The sequence below is a fragment of the Euprymna scolopes genome, chromosome 36, assembly GCF_053919585.1.
Source record: "Euprymna scolopes isolate OS-2025 chromosome 36, ASM5391958v1, whole genome shotgun sequence".
Classification (NCBI taxonomy): Eukaryota; Metazoa; Mollusca; class Cephalopoda; order Sepiida; family Sepiolidae; genus Euprymna; species Euprymna scolopes.
In genome coordinates, this window is record NC_136517.1 from 54,603,544 (window position 1) to 54,620,670 (window position 17,127).

The following is a 17,127-nucleotide window of genomic DNA, read 5'->3' on the forward strand; positions in this document are numbered from 1 at the left end:
GAATAAACAAAACCAATAAAAGATCAAAAACAACAACTAATAAAGATGAGAATAATAGTCCGAAATAAAAATAAATTAATATATATAATGCTCATCTCAAAAATGAATTCCAATTAAGGAATAATATATATAAAAAAAAAAAAAATCTAATTTACCCATTTGTTCCAGAATCAAATGGATTTTGTCAATTAAAACAATACTATCTTAAATACATATATTTAAAAAGGTGACATCGGTTTTATAGATTTGAAAAATATTTAGCTGACAATCTGATGTTAAGAATATTTGTTTGAAAAAAATTATATTGCCACATTCTTTTATTTAATATTTTTCTGACAATAAGAATTTTATGGAAGAGTCATGTTTTTCTTGATCATACTGATCCTAAAAGACCATTATTATTTCAAAAGGAGTATTAACAACAAATTATATACAGATTGATGTGGAAAGCACTGCGAAATTTCTACAGATCACAGTAGTTTAAATGAATATAGGTATATTTGAGTTACACATAATTCAAATATTTAAAAGACAAAAAACATGAAAAAAACATTTAATGCAGATTTATAAACACATTTAAAAAAATTTTTATACAAACCTCTTTGCTAATAGATGTCCAGTTTTGTTCGTAGGTTCCATGAACAACAGGATATTTCTCTGGATCCTCAATTGGAACTAAGTCAAGGTTCAAATCTTCAAACTATTTAATAGAAAACAAATAAATGATTTTAAGAATGAATAACACTTAAATTCGGTGTTGAGAAGTATCTGTTTTGTGCAAGCCTTAGTGTCTTTCTAAAATAAATACAATTTGGAAAGTCCATGGGCAAAAGCAAGGAGTAAGCTTTTGAAGTCCTTATATATGACAAAAAGTCTATATCCCAAATTCCAAGATGTAGTCTATCTTACCATTTATTTCTATCAGCATGTTAAAATGTTCAATTCTTGAAAGCACCTTTTTTGTAGTGCAGAAAAAAATCATATGTCAATCTTTGAATATTTTTGACCTGACTCATTAGAAGAATAAGAATTCATTAACTTAAAAAAAAAAAAAAAAAAAAAAAAGGATCTGGCCAAGATTACATAAATCCGTAAAAATCCAAAGAGAAGGTGCAATTGTGTTAAGTGATATTTGCACCATCTTTAATTTTTACCATGGAATATAGAATTTTGTCATTTATTTGTATATGCTCGGTTATATTTTAGCATACATTCTTGATAAATAAATGGTTAAATATATTTTAGCATACATCTTGATAAATAAATGGTTAAATATATTTTAGCATACATTCTTGATAAATAAATGGTTAAATATATTTTAGCATACATTCTTGATAAATAAATGGTTAAATATATTTTAGCATACATTCTTGATAAATAAATGATTAAATATATTTTCACATACATCTTGATAAATAAATGGTTAAATATTTTAACATACATCTTGATAAATAAATGGTTAAATATTTTAACATACATCTTGATAAATAAATGGTTAAATATTTTAACATACATCTTGATAAATGGTTAAATATATTTTAACACATCTTGATAAATGGTTAAATATATTTTAACATACATCTTGATAAATAAATGGTTAAATATATTTTAACATACACCTTGATAAATAAATGGTTAAATATATTTTAACATACACCTTGATAAATAAATGGTTAAATATTTTAACATACATTTTTGATAAATAAAGGGTCAATATATTTTAACATACATTTTGATAAATAAATGGTTAAATATATTTTAACATACATTTTTGATAAATAAAGGTTGAATATATTTTAACATACATTTTTGATAAATAAAGGTTGAATATATTTTAACATACATTTTTGATAAATAAAGGTTGAATATATTTTAACATACATTTTTGATAAATGGTTAAATATATTTTAACATACATCTTGATAAATAAATGGTTAAATATATTTTAACATACATCTGGATAAATAAATGGTTTAATATATTTTAACATACATCTGGATAAATAAATGGTTAAATATTTTTAACATACATCTTGATAAATAAATGGTTAAATATATTTTAACATACATTTTTGATAAATGGTTAAATATATTTTAACATACATTTTGATAAATAAATGGTTAAATATATTTTAACATACATTTTTGATAAATGGTTAAATATATTTTAACATACATCTGGATAAATAAAGGCTGAATATATTTTAACATACATTTTTGATAAATAAATGGTTAAATATATTTTAACATACATCTTGATAAATAAATGGTTAAATATATTTTAACATACATCTTGATAAATAAATGGTTAAATATATTTTAACATACATTTTTGATAAATGGTTAAATATATTTTAACATACATTTTGATAAATAAATGGTTAAATATATTTTAACATACATTTTTGATAAATGGTTAAATATATTTTAACATACATCTGGATAAATAAAGGCTGAATATATTTTAACATACACCTTGATAAATAAAAGGATTGGAATAAATAAAGAGTGAAATATAATTGAAAAAGTTTTCTCCATAAATATAATTATTACTCTAATCAATTTCAATTTTTAATACCTACATTATAAAGGAAAGCAAGTTCCAAAAAGATTGAGAACTATATGCACTAAGCTCCGGCACAGAACACATCAGATACATTTTAATCATAAAGCTAAAAATATAGTTTGTGTTACTTGGGATTAAATTTTTCAGGTACATGTGATAATATGGAAAAATTTGTTTATAATAAAATGAAAACAACTAACCTTCCCAGAGTGACCCTGGTTAGCTCGAATCTTAAGCTTTTTACTCCCATCCTCCGTAATCAACGAGAACCTTTGTTTATCGTTATTTTTTACAATTCTTTTGATATCGTCTGGAGTTACGTCAGTGAACCTTTTCAGTTTCAGGAGATCATCCACAAAAATATATCCATCTAGAAATTAAAAAAAAAAAAAGAAAAAAAAAAAAAAAAAAAAAAAAAAGAAAAGGTAATGTAGATTTATTGATTTACTCTCAGCAGAATACATGATAGTGAAATCATCTAACATATAAAGTTATCTGGTGAGATTTTAAAAGCTGAATGAATAGGACCAAAATTTATTTTAAGCTGTGATTTTACCAGGAGAATTGGTAAAAAAAAAAAAAAAAAAAAAAAATCAGCAAAGAGGAATAACTTATTGCTTCTTGTCCAGAACTCCTCCTCTATTAAAAAAAAAAAATAAAGAAAAATCTGTATGATGCACATACTTGTGACAAAAAATATATTCCAAAATTCATGTAAATTGATCAAGTAGTTATATTTTTATTTAAAAAAAAATCATTTTAAAGCAATTAATGGGACTATGTAGCATTACAACATAAAATCTAACAAGTTTGAATTATTGCCAAATTATCTCCTTGGCTTATTTTAGATTTTTTTTTTTTTTCCAAAATGGCAAAGAAGACTTCAATCATTCCTTCAATACATATAAAATTTGATTTTCTTATTTAAAAATAAAACCACTGGATTAATTTATCTGATTTTTAGAATATGATATTTTCATTTTGTCATGGGTATATACATCATACAGATTTTTCTTTAATATAGGGGGAATTCTAGACAAGTTAGATACTATACTTCAGCTTTTCTGTCCCCAGGCAGGTATGGAGATATCCTTTTAGCATGAGGCAATTTTTATTTTTTGTTCCAATCGGACTTTCTCCTACATAAAAACAAACCATGCGTCTAACCCTGCACTTGTGAGGAGGCAAGTAATTAGGATCAACCAAGATGAGAATAGTAGTTTAAATAATCAATCCTCATCTAAAAAAATTCTAAAAGAAAAATGATGCTATAAAAATGAGAATATTAGCTAGAGTTAATATTTACAATTGTTACGTTATGCATATTCATTATTCGACACAGGTTAATTAAGACAAATGTTTTTTTGTTGTTGTTTTTTTAGGAGGGGGGTATTTTAAAAGCAAACGTGGGATTAGCTTTAGAAAAAGTAATTTATCTATTTCATATATTTTAATCGCACAAAATACATGCTAAAAATATTATATATATATATATATATATATATATATATATATATATATATATATATATATATATAAAGCAAAACTTTCATTTTAATTGTTCTAATTAGTTGTAAACTGACTCATCTCTTACTTTCATTGTACATTGCCTTACCCTCACCCAACACATTTGTTTTACATACAGTGTTTAACACTCGTTTCTGTCTCCCTTTCTACTTATTAAGAGTCAAAAGCAATAAAGGAGAGAATAAAAAGATTGAAATAGTCCATTATAAATAGAGATCATCAACAGAATTCTATTTAAGAAAGACATAAGATCAGTTTACTCTTAAAAAAAAAAAAGCAATTTCTCTGCATTGAATTTGTTCTTTAATTTTCTGTCAACCTTGTAAAAGTTTTAAAAATGGCAAAATGCTAGATCCAAAATCAATCATTTTGGAAAAAAAAAAAAAAAAAAAAAAAAAAAAAAAAAAAAAATATTGTTACAAAATTTCCTTGCAGCTTACAGAAATAAGAAAATTAAATTGTACTGCATGAAGATTTAATCCTTCTTAGATAAGACAAAATCCAAGTTGTCGCCGATGGACATACATTCAAACAACGACATTAATGTGGGTCTCAGGGGTCAATCTATGGACTTTTCTTATTCCTGATTTTCATGAACTCCCTGATTAAATTATGTCCAAGATAGGTAAGAGTTATCATCATCATCATCATCATCATAAAGTCCGTCAGTTTTGACGACTAGTCGGGGCCTTAATGCTTTATCCTTCAGTGTTGGCGTAGTCCTCTTTCTGTGTGAAATGTCCGGTCACAGGCACCGCATATGTGGGTGTCGGGGTTATGTCGTCGATAGTGTCTCAGCTCTAAGGCTTCTCCAAGCCTTGTCTCTATTTCCTCCTTCCCTTTGTAGGGACTGTTCAGTCAGCTACTCCTTTCTTTGGCCTGTTCTTCCCAATTCTCGATATTAACGTTCATCGCCTTCAGGTGCCACTTTGTTACAATTTTGCAGCAAAGCTTCTGACCTCCTACCTTGCAGATTCCATTTTCCAGTTCCTCGTAGAAGATCATCTTTGGGATTTGGTTGTCTTCCATTCTGGCAATGTGCCCTGTTCATCATAGTTGCATAGTAGCAAGGGTAGCTTCGATGCTGCCTAGGTTTGCTCTCCTGAGAACTTGCACGTTTGATACGTAGTTACTCCATATAGAGCATAGGTGTAGAGTATGGTGCCATCAGCAAATATACCTAACGTATGGGTAAAATGATTATATGCATATGTGTGCAGTCAGTACCAACCCTATTCAGGGTTTAACCGGCTTCTTCCGAAGGAGGAAGTTTCATGGGGGTATGAAATTCACAAGCGGTCCCCAGTCACATGTATATTCCCGTTAGGGGAGATGAGGACGTAGGTTTTTGCAACTTTTTGCAGGGAGGTGTCTACGTCCTCCAACATACAGCACCTGGACTTCCCAAATTGGTCACCCATTTTAGTAATGACCAGGCTCAACGTTGCTTAACTTCGGTGATCTGACGGGAACCGGTGTGTCAACGTGATTATGCCGTATACATTATATACATATCCAAGGCAATGTCTGAAATCTTAAAAAATTACCTCCAGTTTGTAGTGGAATGGAGATGTAACATTTAATGTAAAGACAAAGCTCAACAATTATGGATAACCTCTTCAGCCACAGATTGCCATGGATAATAACACCAGAGTTGGGAGTTCATCATTCGAACTCCTCAATCTAACGTTCACAGATAACATAAATTGGAACAAATACAGGGTGTAGCGATAAGTGTCACCCCAAAGAAAACACTACAGCTTTATTTTAAAACTTTTATTTAAAAAATCAATTCAGGTAACTTGATTATGTAGTAGAGCTGACATTTATTCAATGTAGCTGCTTTCAGCCTCAATCACCGACTTGATACAGGTCCGGAGCTGGGAGCATGCCTTTTTCACAAGTGCCGGCGGGAGCTGGGCGAATACTTGCTAGATGGCGGTGATAAGGTTGGCTTTGGTGTTGATTTTTAATATCATTTCTTTATTTCCTGTCAGGGATTTCTCAACAGATTTAATGTGGTTTGAAACTGATGGGCTTTGTTGTTGCATCATTGTTGTGTCTCATTTTAGATTTATTAGTTGTTGATATTCTTTGGTCAGAATTTGTACCGCCATTTTTTTTGGGGGGGGGGGGGTTCAACCATAGACAGTAGGTGCGTAGGTATGTCCAGCTTGTTAAGTAGCAAACACAATTTCCACGTGTTGCTTATGGATGCAAACTCGTATTGAAACGGATCCTTCCACCGTCTATACCAAGCAGTAAGTTTGTTTGGAATCCGGATTGAATGAAAAATATGTTATTGTGCTTGTTATGGTGTCCAAAGAAACTGATTTTGGGGTGTTCATTATTTGTGAAATTGTACTGTCAAAGTTTCAATTAAATTGTTTTGAGCTTTTAAAAATTCTTCTTGCTGCTTTCTCAATATTTTATCCAATAATTTTAAATCCATGACGTAAATAATCCTGCCGTTTTTCTTTTCATTTGTGCATAATCTGCCGAATAGGCTGCTGGGGAGTTACATCAATGATTGCTTGGACCCTTTTTGATGAATTCCTTGGCCCGGGTCTTCCTGATAGTGGTCTCAACCTTCCGCTCCAAAGGGTCATCCGATGCGTTGAGCTGTGCCCTTAAGCATTGAACTGTCCAGATTTGTATTTTGAGGGTGTTGGGAATGGTCCTCTTGTCATAACTTGGCTCGGTAGAGAGCAGGAGTTGTACAGCAGCGCATCTCCAATCTTACTCATTAAACACTGTGTCACTTTCAGACATGATTGAAGGCTCTTAATCGCTCATGGGATTTGTACACAACTGACCAACTAGTAGATGGTCTGCAACAAAAAAAAGAAAACCAGTTTTCATCAAACAGAAATGGAATCGTGTCATCTTTTCTAGGGCAATAATTTTATCGTTCCACTCTGTACATAGACCTTGCCAAGATTACTACTAAAAAGACGGATTATTTCGACTGCTGAGAAAAATATTCACATCTGACAGTATCGTATATTTCTACAAGGCTACCAGTCACCCATACATGGAATAGTTGCTATGTAAGGGTCGGTGCATTAACCACTAGTCTATCTCTATTGGACAAGATGATAAAAACTAATACGTCATATACTATCACCCCAAACTCCAACTTTTGTCCCATCGATGCCATAGCGCATCCCTGTACTTGTTTTACGAGTACTTTAACAAAATGTGCTCTGATGAATTCGCATTTTATATAAATACTCAACAACTAACCCAACAAGTAGTAAAATCCCACGCCTCCACTGTAGAAGTCCCTAGATGTTGGAGAGCTATACTGATAACTTCTTCTCTTCAAGTGAGAATTCCTTCTCGGTTTCCAACTGTACTAACATACAAAAATTTAAATGTAATGTGAACAAGTCTCTACTCAAGAGATCATGCTTACAGACGTCTCTAGTTCACAGTAACCCCTTATGTTTCAGTAGAAGAACACCCCGTTTAGGGGTGAATACGAGTAGTAAAAAAATTAAATCTGCAGATCAATGATCAAGCTCACTAGTGCAGACAAAGTTAGAAAAGCCAACAAAAAAATAAAATGGATAAATCTTGTCAACTTACGTGCATCCATTTTAAGGTTAAGTTTTTCAGCCGTGTGCCTCAGGATGTTAGAAAGATTCTTTGAAATGGAAATATCGTCCATTTTCTGGAAAAATAAATTTCAATACAAATTAAAAAAGAAAAAAAAATTTATATCATTTTCATAATTTATAGATCATAAAATCTTAAAAAAATACTGAGAATGTAGTTACTGAACTTTTAAGATGATTATTTGCATTATTTGTACAACTCAGCCTACTTTCACAAGAACTCATGGCGTAGTGAATAAAGTACTTGGCAAAATTCAGTTATAATGGAGGTTAAAAGTGCAATCTTCAGTGTGAGCAATATTTAAAATACAATTGGAGGGGGGGGGGGGGTACCATTTCTTAGAACTGTTTATATACCCCCTAGATAATATCTACGATTTGCCAGCGCGCATCACATCTAGATTTATTTACATTGACTTTTACAAAATTCTTGCTATTTCGGCTCCCAACGTGTGTGTTCGGCATTTTCGTATAAAAGCAAAACTAATCTGAAGCGAAGGTGCAGTTCCCAGCTTTCGTGCCAGGAACGTCGAGAAAGCAATGATGTTTGATCAATGCGGGGAAAACCCTGTATATCAGACAATTGCTATCCATTTGGACACTGCCCCCCCCCAAACATCTTGGGGAAAGAAAACCAGAAAAACTACCTCGCAGCCAAAGTTGGGTAAACAAGCACAAAAAAAAACTACCTCGCAATAAAAGTGTGGGATTTCATTCCGTGTATGGCGTGATATTTGAACTCATTAAATTCATGCACCTGTCGATTTAGTTTTTAAAGCTTAAATTCAAACGTCTTTCTGTTACTCTCCCTTGCTGGCCTAACGGGTAAATGTGGCAGGTTTCTTTTTTACACTTTATTTTCCACCTTTGCCTCAAGGCTTCTGGTTCGATCCTACCTACCTACCTACCAAAAATTTGATTTTTTTTTTGTTTTTCCAATGTTAAGTTTAACATTGTTGTTTTTTTTTTTTTTTTTTTTTTAAATCTTATTGGTTTTGATCTACACACACCTCCAGGCAATGCTGCCCCCCCCCCCCGCTAGTCTATTATATAAAAGCGAAAATGTGTTAGTGTGTGCACTTTTTTTATATGTCCGGCAAAGGCTTTTTCCAGGGAGGTGCTTTTTGTCGGTACTAATTCTTGGAACTTTTTATATACTCCCTAAATTATAATATCTCAGATTTATGAAAGAAGATCGTCAATCTTATTTGAGAGACTTTTACACAATATTTCTTGCTCTCGCATGTTTGTTCGTGTCTTTCATATATATAAAAGCGAAACTAAAAATCGAAAGCAGTTTTCTCGGCCATTCGTGCCGGCATGTCCATTAAGCAATCAGCTTTGAAATCTGGGGGAAACTCATCATATGAGGCAATTGCTATTCATTTGGACACTCCCTTTTTATGGGGAGCTGGTTTTCCCCAACATCTTGGGAAACAAACAAATACGCAGAAAGCTCCAAGCTTAACTGACTCTGCGTGATTTCATTTCTCTATGGCGTGATGTTTGACCTTGACGTTCATTTAAGCACCTGCCTTTTTTAACCGTTTAATTTAAACCACTCTCACTTCCTCTGCCCTCTTAGCGTAGCGGTAACATGTCACGTTTTCTTTTCTGACTTTGCCTCAAGACTGAGTTTAAACCTGCTTTTCTTTTTCTCTCAACACACACAAACACCCGGGTAATATAATCTATTATATAAAAGTCTATTATATAAAAGCGAAAATGTGTTAGTGTGTGCACTTTTTTGTATGTCTGGCAAAGGCTTTTTTCGGTGTGTGTGTGGGGGGGGGTACTAATTCTTAGAACTTTTTATATACTCCCTAGATTATAATATCTCCGATTTACGAAAGGCGGTTGTGTCTCTTTTATTTGAGCGACTTTTATGTTACAAAATTCGCACTATTTCTTCCGCTCATGTGTTTGTTAGTGTTTTAAAGATATAAAAGCGAAACTACGAAAGCGAAGTCGTGTTCTAGGCCTTTTGTGCTGTGACGTCCAGAAAGCAATGAGCTTTGATCAATGCTGGGAAAACGCGTCATATGAGACAGTTGCTATTCATTTGGACACTCCCTTTTTGTAGGGAGCTGGTATTCCCAAACATCTTGGGGAAACAAAGAAATAGGGCAGCTGGCTTGAAGCCTTAATTTAAATCTCCGCCATTTCCAGTTTGGCGATGAACGCAACAGCAATGGTCTCATGAATCTTTTTTTTTTCATGTTCTTTTCCTCCTTCGCGGTACAGGTTTGAGCCTGCCTGCCTGCCTACTACAACTTAAAAAAAAAAAAAATTTTTTATGCTCAACACACCTCCAAACACCTAGGATACACCAGGCTCCCAGGCTAGTCTTCTATAATATAAATTTCACCTGTCTGTTTGAAATGTATGTATGTATCGCAAAAACTTTCGATAGAGACGACAGATCCTGACAAGATCGGTATCATTATGAAGCTCAACATCCTGGACGACAAATATCAAAAAATTGGCCAAAAACATTAATTCCTTCACCCTAACTCTGCCATTTTGTACAAGGAAGGGTCGATTTTTTAGGCTGACATTTTATCAAGTCATTGTCACCATTGAATTGACTTTAGTTAATTTCAATGCTTTTAACAAAATGGAACCAAGCATTTGTGTATGTCCACGAAAGACTTTTCTGTTCGGGCTTCTCACATCGGTTAGATTCTGCGAGAAGTTTTCACATACTCCCCACATAGTAATATCTCACATTCGCAAACAGACATTGTCTATCTTTTCTTTTTTTTTTGATCGAGTTAAACAAAATTCCCACCGTGCCGTCATCTCGGCTGTTTGTCTTTCATATAAATTAAGCGAAAATATTTGAACGCAAATGCCTGGCCTTCGAGCCAGGTAGTATTTTTTTCTGTAATTGGTCATTGGTCAATTTAGGGGAAACCCTTTATACCGAGACAATTACTATTTATTTGGATACTGCCAGAGTGTCCCCCCCTTTTTGGAGAAGCTGCACCCCCCCCCACATCAAAAACAATCTTGTCTAATTTTCTTTTGTGGGAGGTTTAAAAGCAATGCCATTTCAGCAAGTCATCTTTTGTTTTTCGATCGACTACATTAAATTTGAACGCTTTAGACTTCCGGTCGCATCATGGAGTAGTGGTAAGACATCAGATTTTCTTTCACTTTCTTTTCCGTCTTCACGGCACCGGTTCAAGCCTGCCTGCCTACTACAACTTTTTTTTTTTTTTTTTTGGCTCAACACACACCTACAAACACCTGGGCAATGCCGGGCACCCAGGATAGTTTTTTTATAAAAAGAAAATCAGTCTTGTCATAAAAATATTTTATATTACTCTTGCCACAAATTTTTTTTATTAGTCTTGTTATATAAAAAAAGTTATCTTACCTCTTGTCTGTTTCCACCAGGCTGAAAGGAAAAAAAAAAAAGACACACATTAAAGAAATTCTTATTTCTGAACTTTTTAGATGAGGATTGAATACTTGTATTATTTGGACTACTGTTCTCATTTGGAGTCGTATTTTAATGTTTTGGCTGATATAACCTCAAACCATCTTCAGATGTATCTTGTTGAACTTTGGAATCTTTATGTCGACTCAAATTACAATTGCAAATTACTTGGACTTCTACCTGGTCATAGCCGACAGAATGAGTGCATGCTACTCCTGTGGATTAAATAAAAGGTTCTGTTTGGAATTATGTGCAAATTCCGGAGTTCAACAAGATACATCTAAGAAAAAAAAAAAAAGGTTGGAAGTTACATTAGTCGAAACGTAAAAATATCAGTCAATGAGAACAGTCGTCCAAATTATACAAATAAGTAAAAAATGTTCATATAATAGAGAGTATATGAAATATGCAAACATCAGATTTTTGCAAAATTTTAATATTACGTATTAAATCTAATAAATATTCCCAAAATTTCAGTTTCTTTGGAGCATTTTGAAGGGTTTTTAAGGAGCATAATGTGGGCACAACTTTTGTAAAATTAAAATATTTCACATTTGCATTATATTCGATTCAGTTAGACAATAATTAAGATTATGTGAATTTCAATTTAAGACTCTATAGGTTTGATTTTTAGACATTTCCTAGAATGTAAATTATGTCATGAAATGTGATCACAATTGGAATAAGGATTCTACACATAGCATTATATTTTGATTTTAATCTTTGTAAAATAGAAATGGCCAAACTTTTTATTCCATGCGTCATTATTTTTTTTTTTTTTTTTACAATCAATTTCAATGTGCCACACAAACCAACTTTTTTTTTGTCTTTCAAAATGTGTCTTAATATGGCCATATCTTATTTGAAAAAGATATGCTTTATGACTGTTGTATTACAAAAATATGAACAACATTGCCAATATCAATTGTATTGATTGGAATATTGTCCTCATCTTGAGTGTTATTTGTGCGACGTTTCTGTCGGATTAGCCTTCAATCATCCTCAGGCATGTTTCCAAACAACAACCAACATGCCTGATGACTGTCGAAGGCCAATTCCGACCGAAACGTTGCACAAAAAATAACACTCAAGATGAGGACAATAGTTCGATCAATACAATATAAACAATCAGCCCTAAAAAAAAAAAATTCGGAACTTTAAACATTGCCCAATTTATTAAAAAAGATGACAGATTTAGGATTTGTAAAAAGAAAGAATTAAAGATAACACTTTAATTTCGTTGAAAGTATTAATAGTAACACATGAGCACATGCATAGCTTAAAATGGTATTTCGTTTTGCTTTGTTTTTGCCAAATCAGAAATATCAGGAATTAAATTTGTAACTGACAACAAACAATCCTGGAATTTGACAGAAATTTAATCTCACTTTATATGTCGCATGTTAACAAGCTTCACAGCAGCACGCCATGTCAACATCACAATAAATATCTGACAAACATAAATGACTACATTGTTACATAAATGTTACAACACTAGTTACTGGATGGGAATCCTGCAAGGACAGACCATATATATTCTTTACTCTAAAGCTACAATTTTAGATCAATTTCGATTTACAGTAATTAAAAAATTAGGTTTAAAAAACAGAACTATGCTACAAAGAATGTGCAAGAAATATAAATCACTGAATAAACGAGTAAAAGTGGCTTAGTTTCTTATCAAAATGATACAATGCACCACAGGTTGCCAACCAATGTGCCACAGGTTGGCCATCCGTGATATAAAATGTGATGCAAAACCATTGTTTGGGAAAGTAATTTTAACATTCCTGTCATAGGTATTTTTTTTATTCTATGCATGCAAAGACATATGTACGCATGCATATACACATTGACACTTCTCATCAGATCACTGAAGTTAAGCAACATCTGACTAGTACCAGATGAGTGACTATTTGTAATTTTAGGCGCTATATGTGCTCTCCACTTATCTCTGCACAGTTTCCAGTTGTCCTGAACCTACATTTTCCATTGGTATTAACAACGTTGACTCTGGAGAGGTGTGGTTGGACATTGCACAACTCTTGCCACAAAAATTCCATGCGCATGAACCTTTACAGTTGGTATCCATAGTCTATCAAGACTGAAGGAAGCTACTAAATATGTATGTATGCATATACATATGCTTCTCAGCTGACTATTTCAGGGGTTTTTTGTTTTCAAGTTTAATGTTAACAAATTCTTCAGAGGCCACTTGAGAATAAAGTGTCAGTAGTCGATGGAACAATATCATAGTAATGCATTGAGCAACAGATACTGCTGTATCAAGTGTTTGTGGATCTGACCAAAGCATTTGACACCATTAACAGGGATGCTCTCTGATTGATTTTAAGAGAAAGTAGGGTGACAATGGTCTCAAACAAGGTGATATTCCTGCCCCTACTCTGTTCTCTATATTTTGCTGCTCTACTTGCTCATGCATTTTGGGATTGCGATAGGGGTGTCATGTTAAAGTTTCCAACCAGAGGTCGAATTTTTAATCTTAGGTTTAATGCCAGAACCAAGCTGCATCATGTCTTGGTCAAGGAGTTACTGTCTGCAGACGATGCTGTTTTTTGTCACACACCGAGACTGATATGCAGTATATAATGAATCACTTTGCTGACTCCTGCCTTTGGTCTGAGGATCAGTCTGTCTAAAACAAAGGTGATGTTCACTCCTGCACCGGGCCAGTCATATGTGGCACCGAACATCATGGTCGGTGGTGCTAGACTAGGTAGTTCTGTCAAGGGATGGCTCTCTCGTCACTGAAATCTGCAGACGAATTCAGAAGGCATCTGTAGCTTTTAGAAGGTTGGAGAATAGAGTGTGGTCTGATCATGGCATCACAGACAGGACTAGGATCTGCATTTACAAGACCCCTGTACTAACCACACTGTTATATTCATCGGAGACATGGACATTGCATCAAAGGCACATTAAATGGCTTGAACGATTTCACCAAAAATGCTTGAGATGTATCTTAAACATCAAGTGGCAAGCACAAGTACCCAATAGTGAAGTCCTTGTGAGAGCATGTTGCTTTAGTGTTGAGACCCTTGTAATCAGATCTCACATGGATTGGGTGGGCCACCTGGTTTGAATGAAAGATTGTAGGCTGCCAAAACAATTTTTTTATGGGGAACTGGAAAATGGCAAGCGCCCTCAACACAAGCCTAGGAAGAGGTTCAGGGACTGTACAAAAAACAATTTGAAAGTCCTACAAATTGACATTTGCACGTGGGAAAAACTTACTCTACAAAGGCCGAAGTGGCGAAAGCTTGTACATGAAAGTTGTGATTCTCCAGCGAAAAGAAAGCAGGTCCGCAGCAATCTGAAGCAAGAGATTCGCAAAGGTTTAATTCATGGTCTTAACACAGAGCTGGAAATGCGATGCTTGTGAACGAGTGCTTTTGTCAAAAGCTGGCTACGTCAACCACTTTAAGTCGCACAAAACTCCTGTTCAGGTCAACTTTGCACCTTTTAGTACGAACCAAACAATGTTTAATATGCAGCAAAGTTTGCAAGTCTACTGCTGGTTTGAGAAGACATGTGATTGTTCATAGGAATACCCTTCAACCTCCAGAGGAAATCAACTCAGTGGAAATTGCTCAATTTTTATATCACGTCTGCTTCAAGATGTGCAAATCTGCAGCGGGAGTGCAGTCATCTGAGATAGCATGAATGACGAGATTGGGAGAAGTCAATGTGACAGCGACCATCTGGAAAGATGCAACAATCATATATGTAAGTATATAAAGAAGTCGCCACTTATCAAGGCCCACAGGTCACTTGAGGATAAAGTTTAATAAGTGGACAGTAGTCAATATAGTAAATGTTAGTAGCGTAAATTTGGTAAATTGGATTACTTAAGGGGGCAGCTCATCAAGAACTTGTTTACATTGGACTTGAAGACAGTTGGAAAGCAGGGAAACAAAAGTTCCACAGATGTGCAATTCTAAGAAATAAACTTTGTTCATGGAATCTACATTTAGGCTTAGGCACAGATAAAGAGTGGGGAAAATTATTGCTAGTGGTTTCAACTAGATGAGTGTTTTTCGTGAAAGTTTAGCAAGAGGGGGGCCGTAGATTGGAGCTCAGACGAGCACTTGCCATGAAAATAATGATAGAACAGAGACAAGCTCGCGACGTCTCTTCTGTGGGTTATTTTGTCATAGCTTTTAAAATGGGATTTTTTGTACTAATTGAGGATAAGGCTTAATGAGTTTGTCAAGCGGATGGCGAGATAGCACGTTATGGGTTGGAGACAATAGTTGAAACTGGGCAAAATTCAGGTCTTTACGTTGTGAGGGAGACAGTCGCATTTGCGAGCGTTTTTTTTTCCCAGTGGCGACTAGAAATTAAACATTTCTTTTGACGACTATGATTTTTCACCAACAATCCGAGTGCATTTTTTTTATATATATTTACAAAACTTTTTAATAAAACTCTTTAAACCAATCCTTTTATTGGCTGGCATTTTTTAAATAAGGAAAAACATGCTATTCCAATCCACAGTGCCCTATTTTGAGAGTAATAAGTTCCACAAAAATGGGCATTCTGGATTATTTAAAAAGTTATTTTACAAAACATTTTATGAGAAACAGGATTTTCCCTACATTAAAAACAAGTGAGATTTGAAAAGTACATAATTTTATTTACAAATCTTTTTATAAATCTTTTTTTTTTTTTTAACAAAGATAAAGTGTAGTATCATAACATATACTACACTTTGCTACTAGCCAAAGGTTTAGAGACAGTTTTGAAAGAGAAAACCTGCTATTCCAATCCTCAGGGTTCTGTTTTGGGAGGAATAAGCTCCCAAAAATAAAGATTTCTCTGTTCCTGACCAAGGAGAGAAAAGATGAAGTGTAGCACCGCAAAAACCTTTTAATAAAAGGATTTTCCCGACATTAAAAACTGACGTAAGAATTGAGAATTTACAGTGCTGATCTTTCTTGTCTATGGCCAGTGAAAAAGAAATCCTTCTACACAGAGGCAATTTTTATGCATGATAAAATCACAATGAATAAAATACATACTTTTATAAATTTTATTTTTTATAAAATAAAAACAAAAAATATTTGCCATTTGTTTGCCTCTCCATAAGAGCAAATTCAAGAGTTTTTAATGTAAAGCACAAAACATTTAAACAAAGTACATTTAAATAAATGGATATTGTGCAGAAATGCTACCACACAATTTGAAAAAGGTATTTTCTGAGTGTTTTTCATGCCACAGGAATTTCTTCAGATAGAAGCATAAGTGACATCTACAACTGAGCACTGATTTACAGGTCTGGAACCAGGAGCATGTTTTTCCCACAAGTGCTGGCAGGAGCTCGGCGAATACTTGGCGATCAGGCTGGCTTTGGTGTTGTGGGAGGTCATGTTGGTGATATCGATGTAGGACCAAACGAACCCGTCCTGCGGGTTTAGGTTGTAGAGGAAGTGGGGGGGAGTAAGAGAAGGGTACAAAGTTGTAACTCTTTCTGAAGCCAAGCCTAGGTCTCTTTGGACTTGTGGGCCGACTTAAAGTTCTGCTGCCACAACCAGGGTCTGCAAGCGGCTACATGATTGCACCACCCTCTTCAGTACATCCAGGTACATTTTGGTGCTGATTTTCAAGCCGACTTCAAAGATGTGAGGTGGCTGATGTAGCCCTCACTTGAAACTACAAAGACCATAATCATGCCCATAAACTTTATTGAGCTGTGCACTAAAAATGTGTACTCTGAGGGTGCTGGCAATATTCCTGTTATAACTTGGATCAGTAGAGAGCATAAATTGTACAGCAGCATATCTCCAATCTTGCTGAAACAGTGTATCACTTTCAAACATGATAGAAAGCTCCTATTGCCCTTGGGATTTGTACACAACAGAAATGGAATCAGGTCTTTTCTAGGACAACAATTTTATCATTTCACCCTGTATAATAGACAGCTACTAACTGCACCAACTATAGTCTTTT

At 33.9% G+C, this 17,127-nt stretch overlaps 1 protein-coding gene and 1 pseudogene across 4 annotated transcripts in view; both read right to left on the minus strand.

Moving 5' to 3' along the window:
- LOC145260499 (uncharacterized) overlaps positions 1–17,127 on the minus strand; it is a 139,936-nt gene that overhangs the window by 51,800 nt on the left and 71,009 nt on the right. For all 4 annotated transcript variants that reach the window (XM_080118611.1, XM_080118612.1, XM_080118613.1 and 1 more), the window contains 4 exons: positions 11,095–11,115; positions 7,684–7,768; positions 2,766–2,935; positions 599–700 (listed from right to left, as the gene is read on the minus strand). In XM_080118611.1, the coding sequence (XP_079974737.1) occupies positions 599–700; positions 2,766–2,935; positions 7,684–7,768; positions 11,095–11,115 (378 nt within the window). The remainder of the gene's footprint in view (positions 1–598; positions 701–2,765; positions 2,936–7,683; positions 7,769–11,094; positions 11,116–17,127) is intronic.
- On the minus strand, positions 5,476–5,594 carry LOC145260909 (5S ribosomal RNA; annotated as a pseudogene).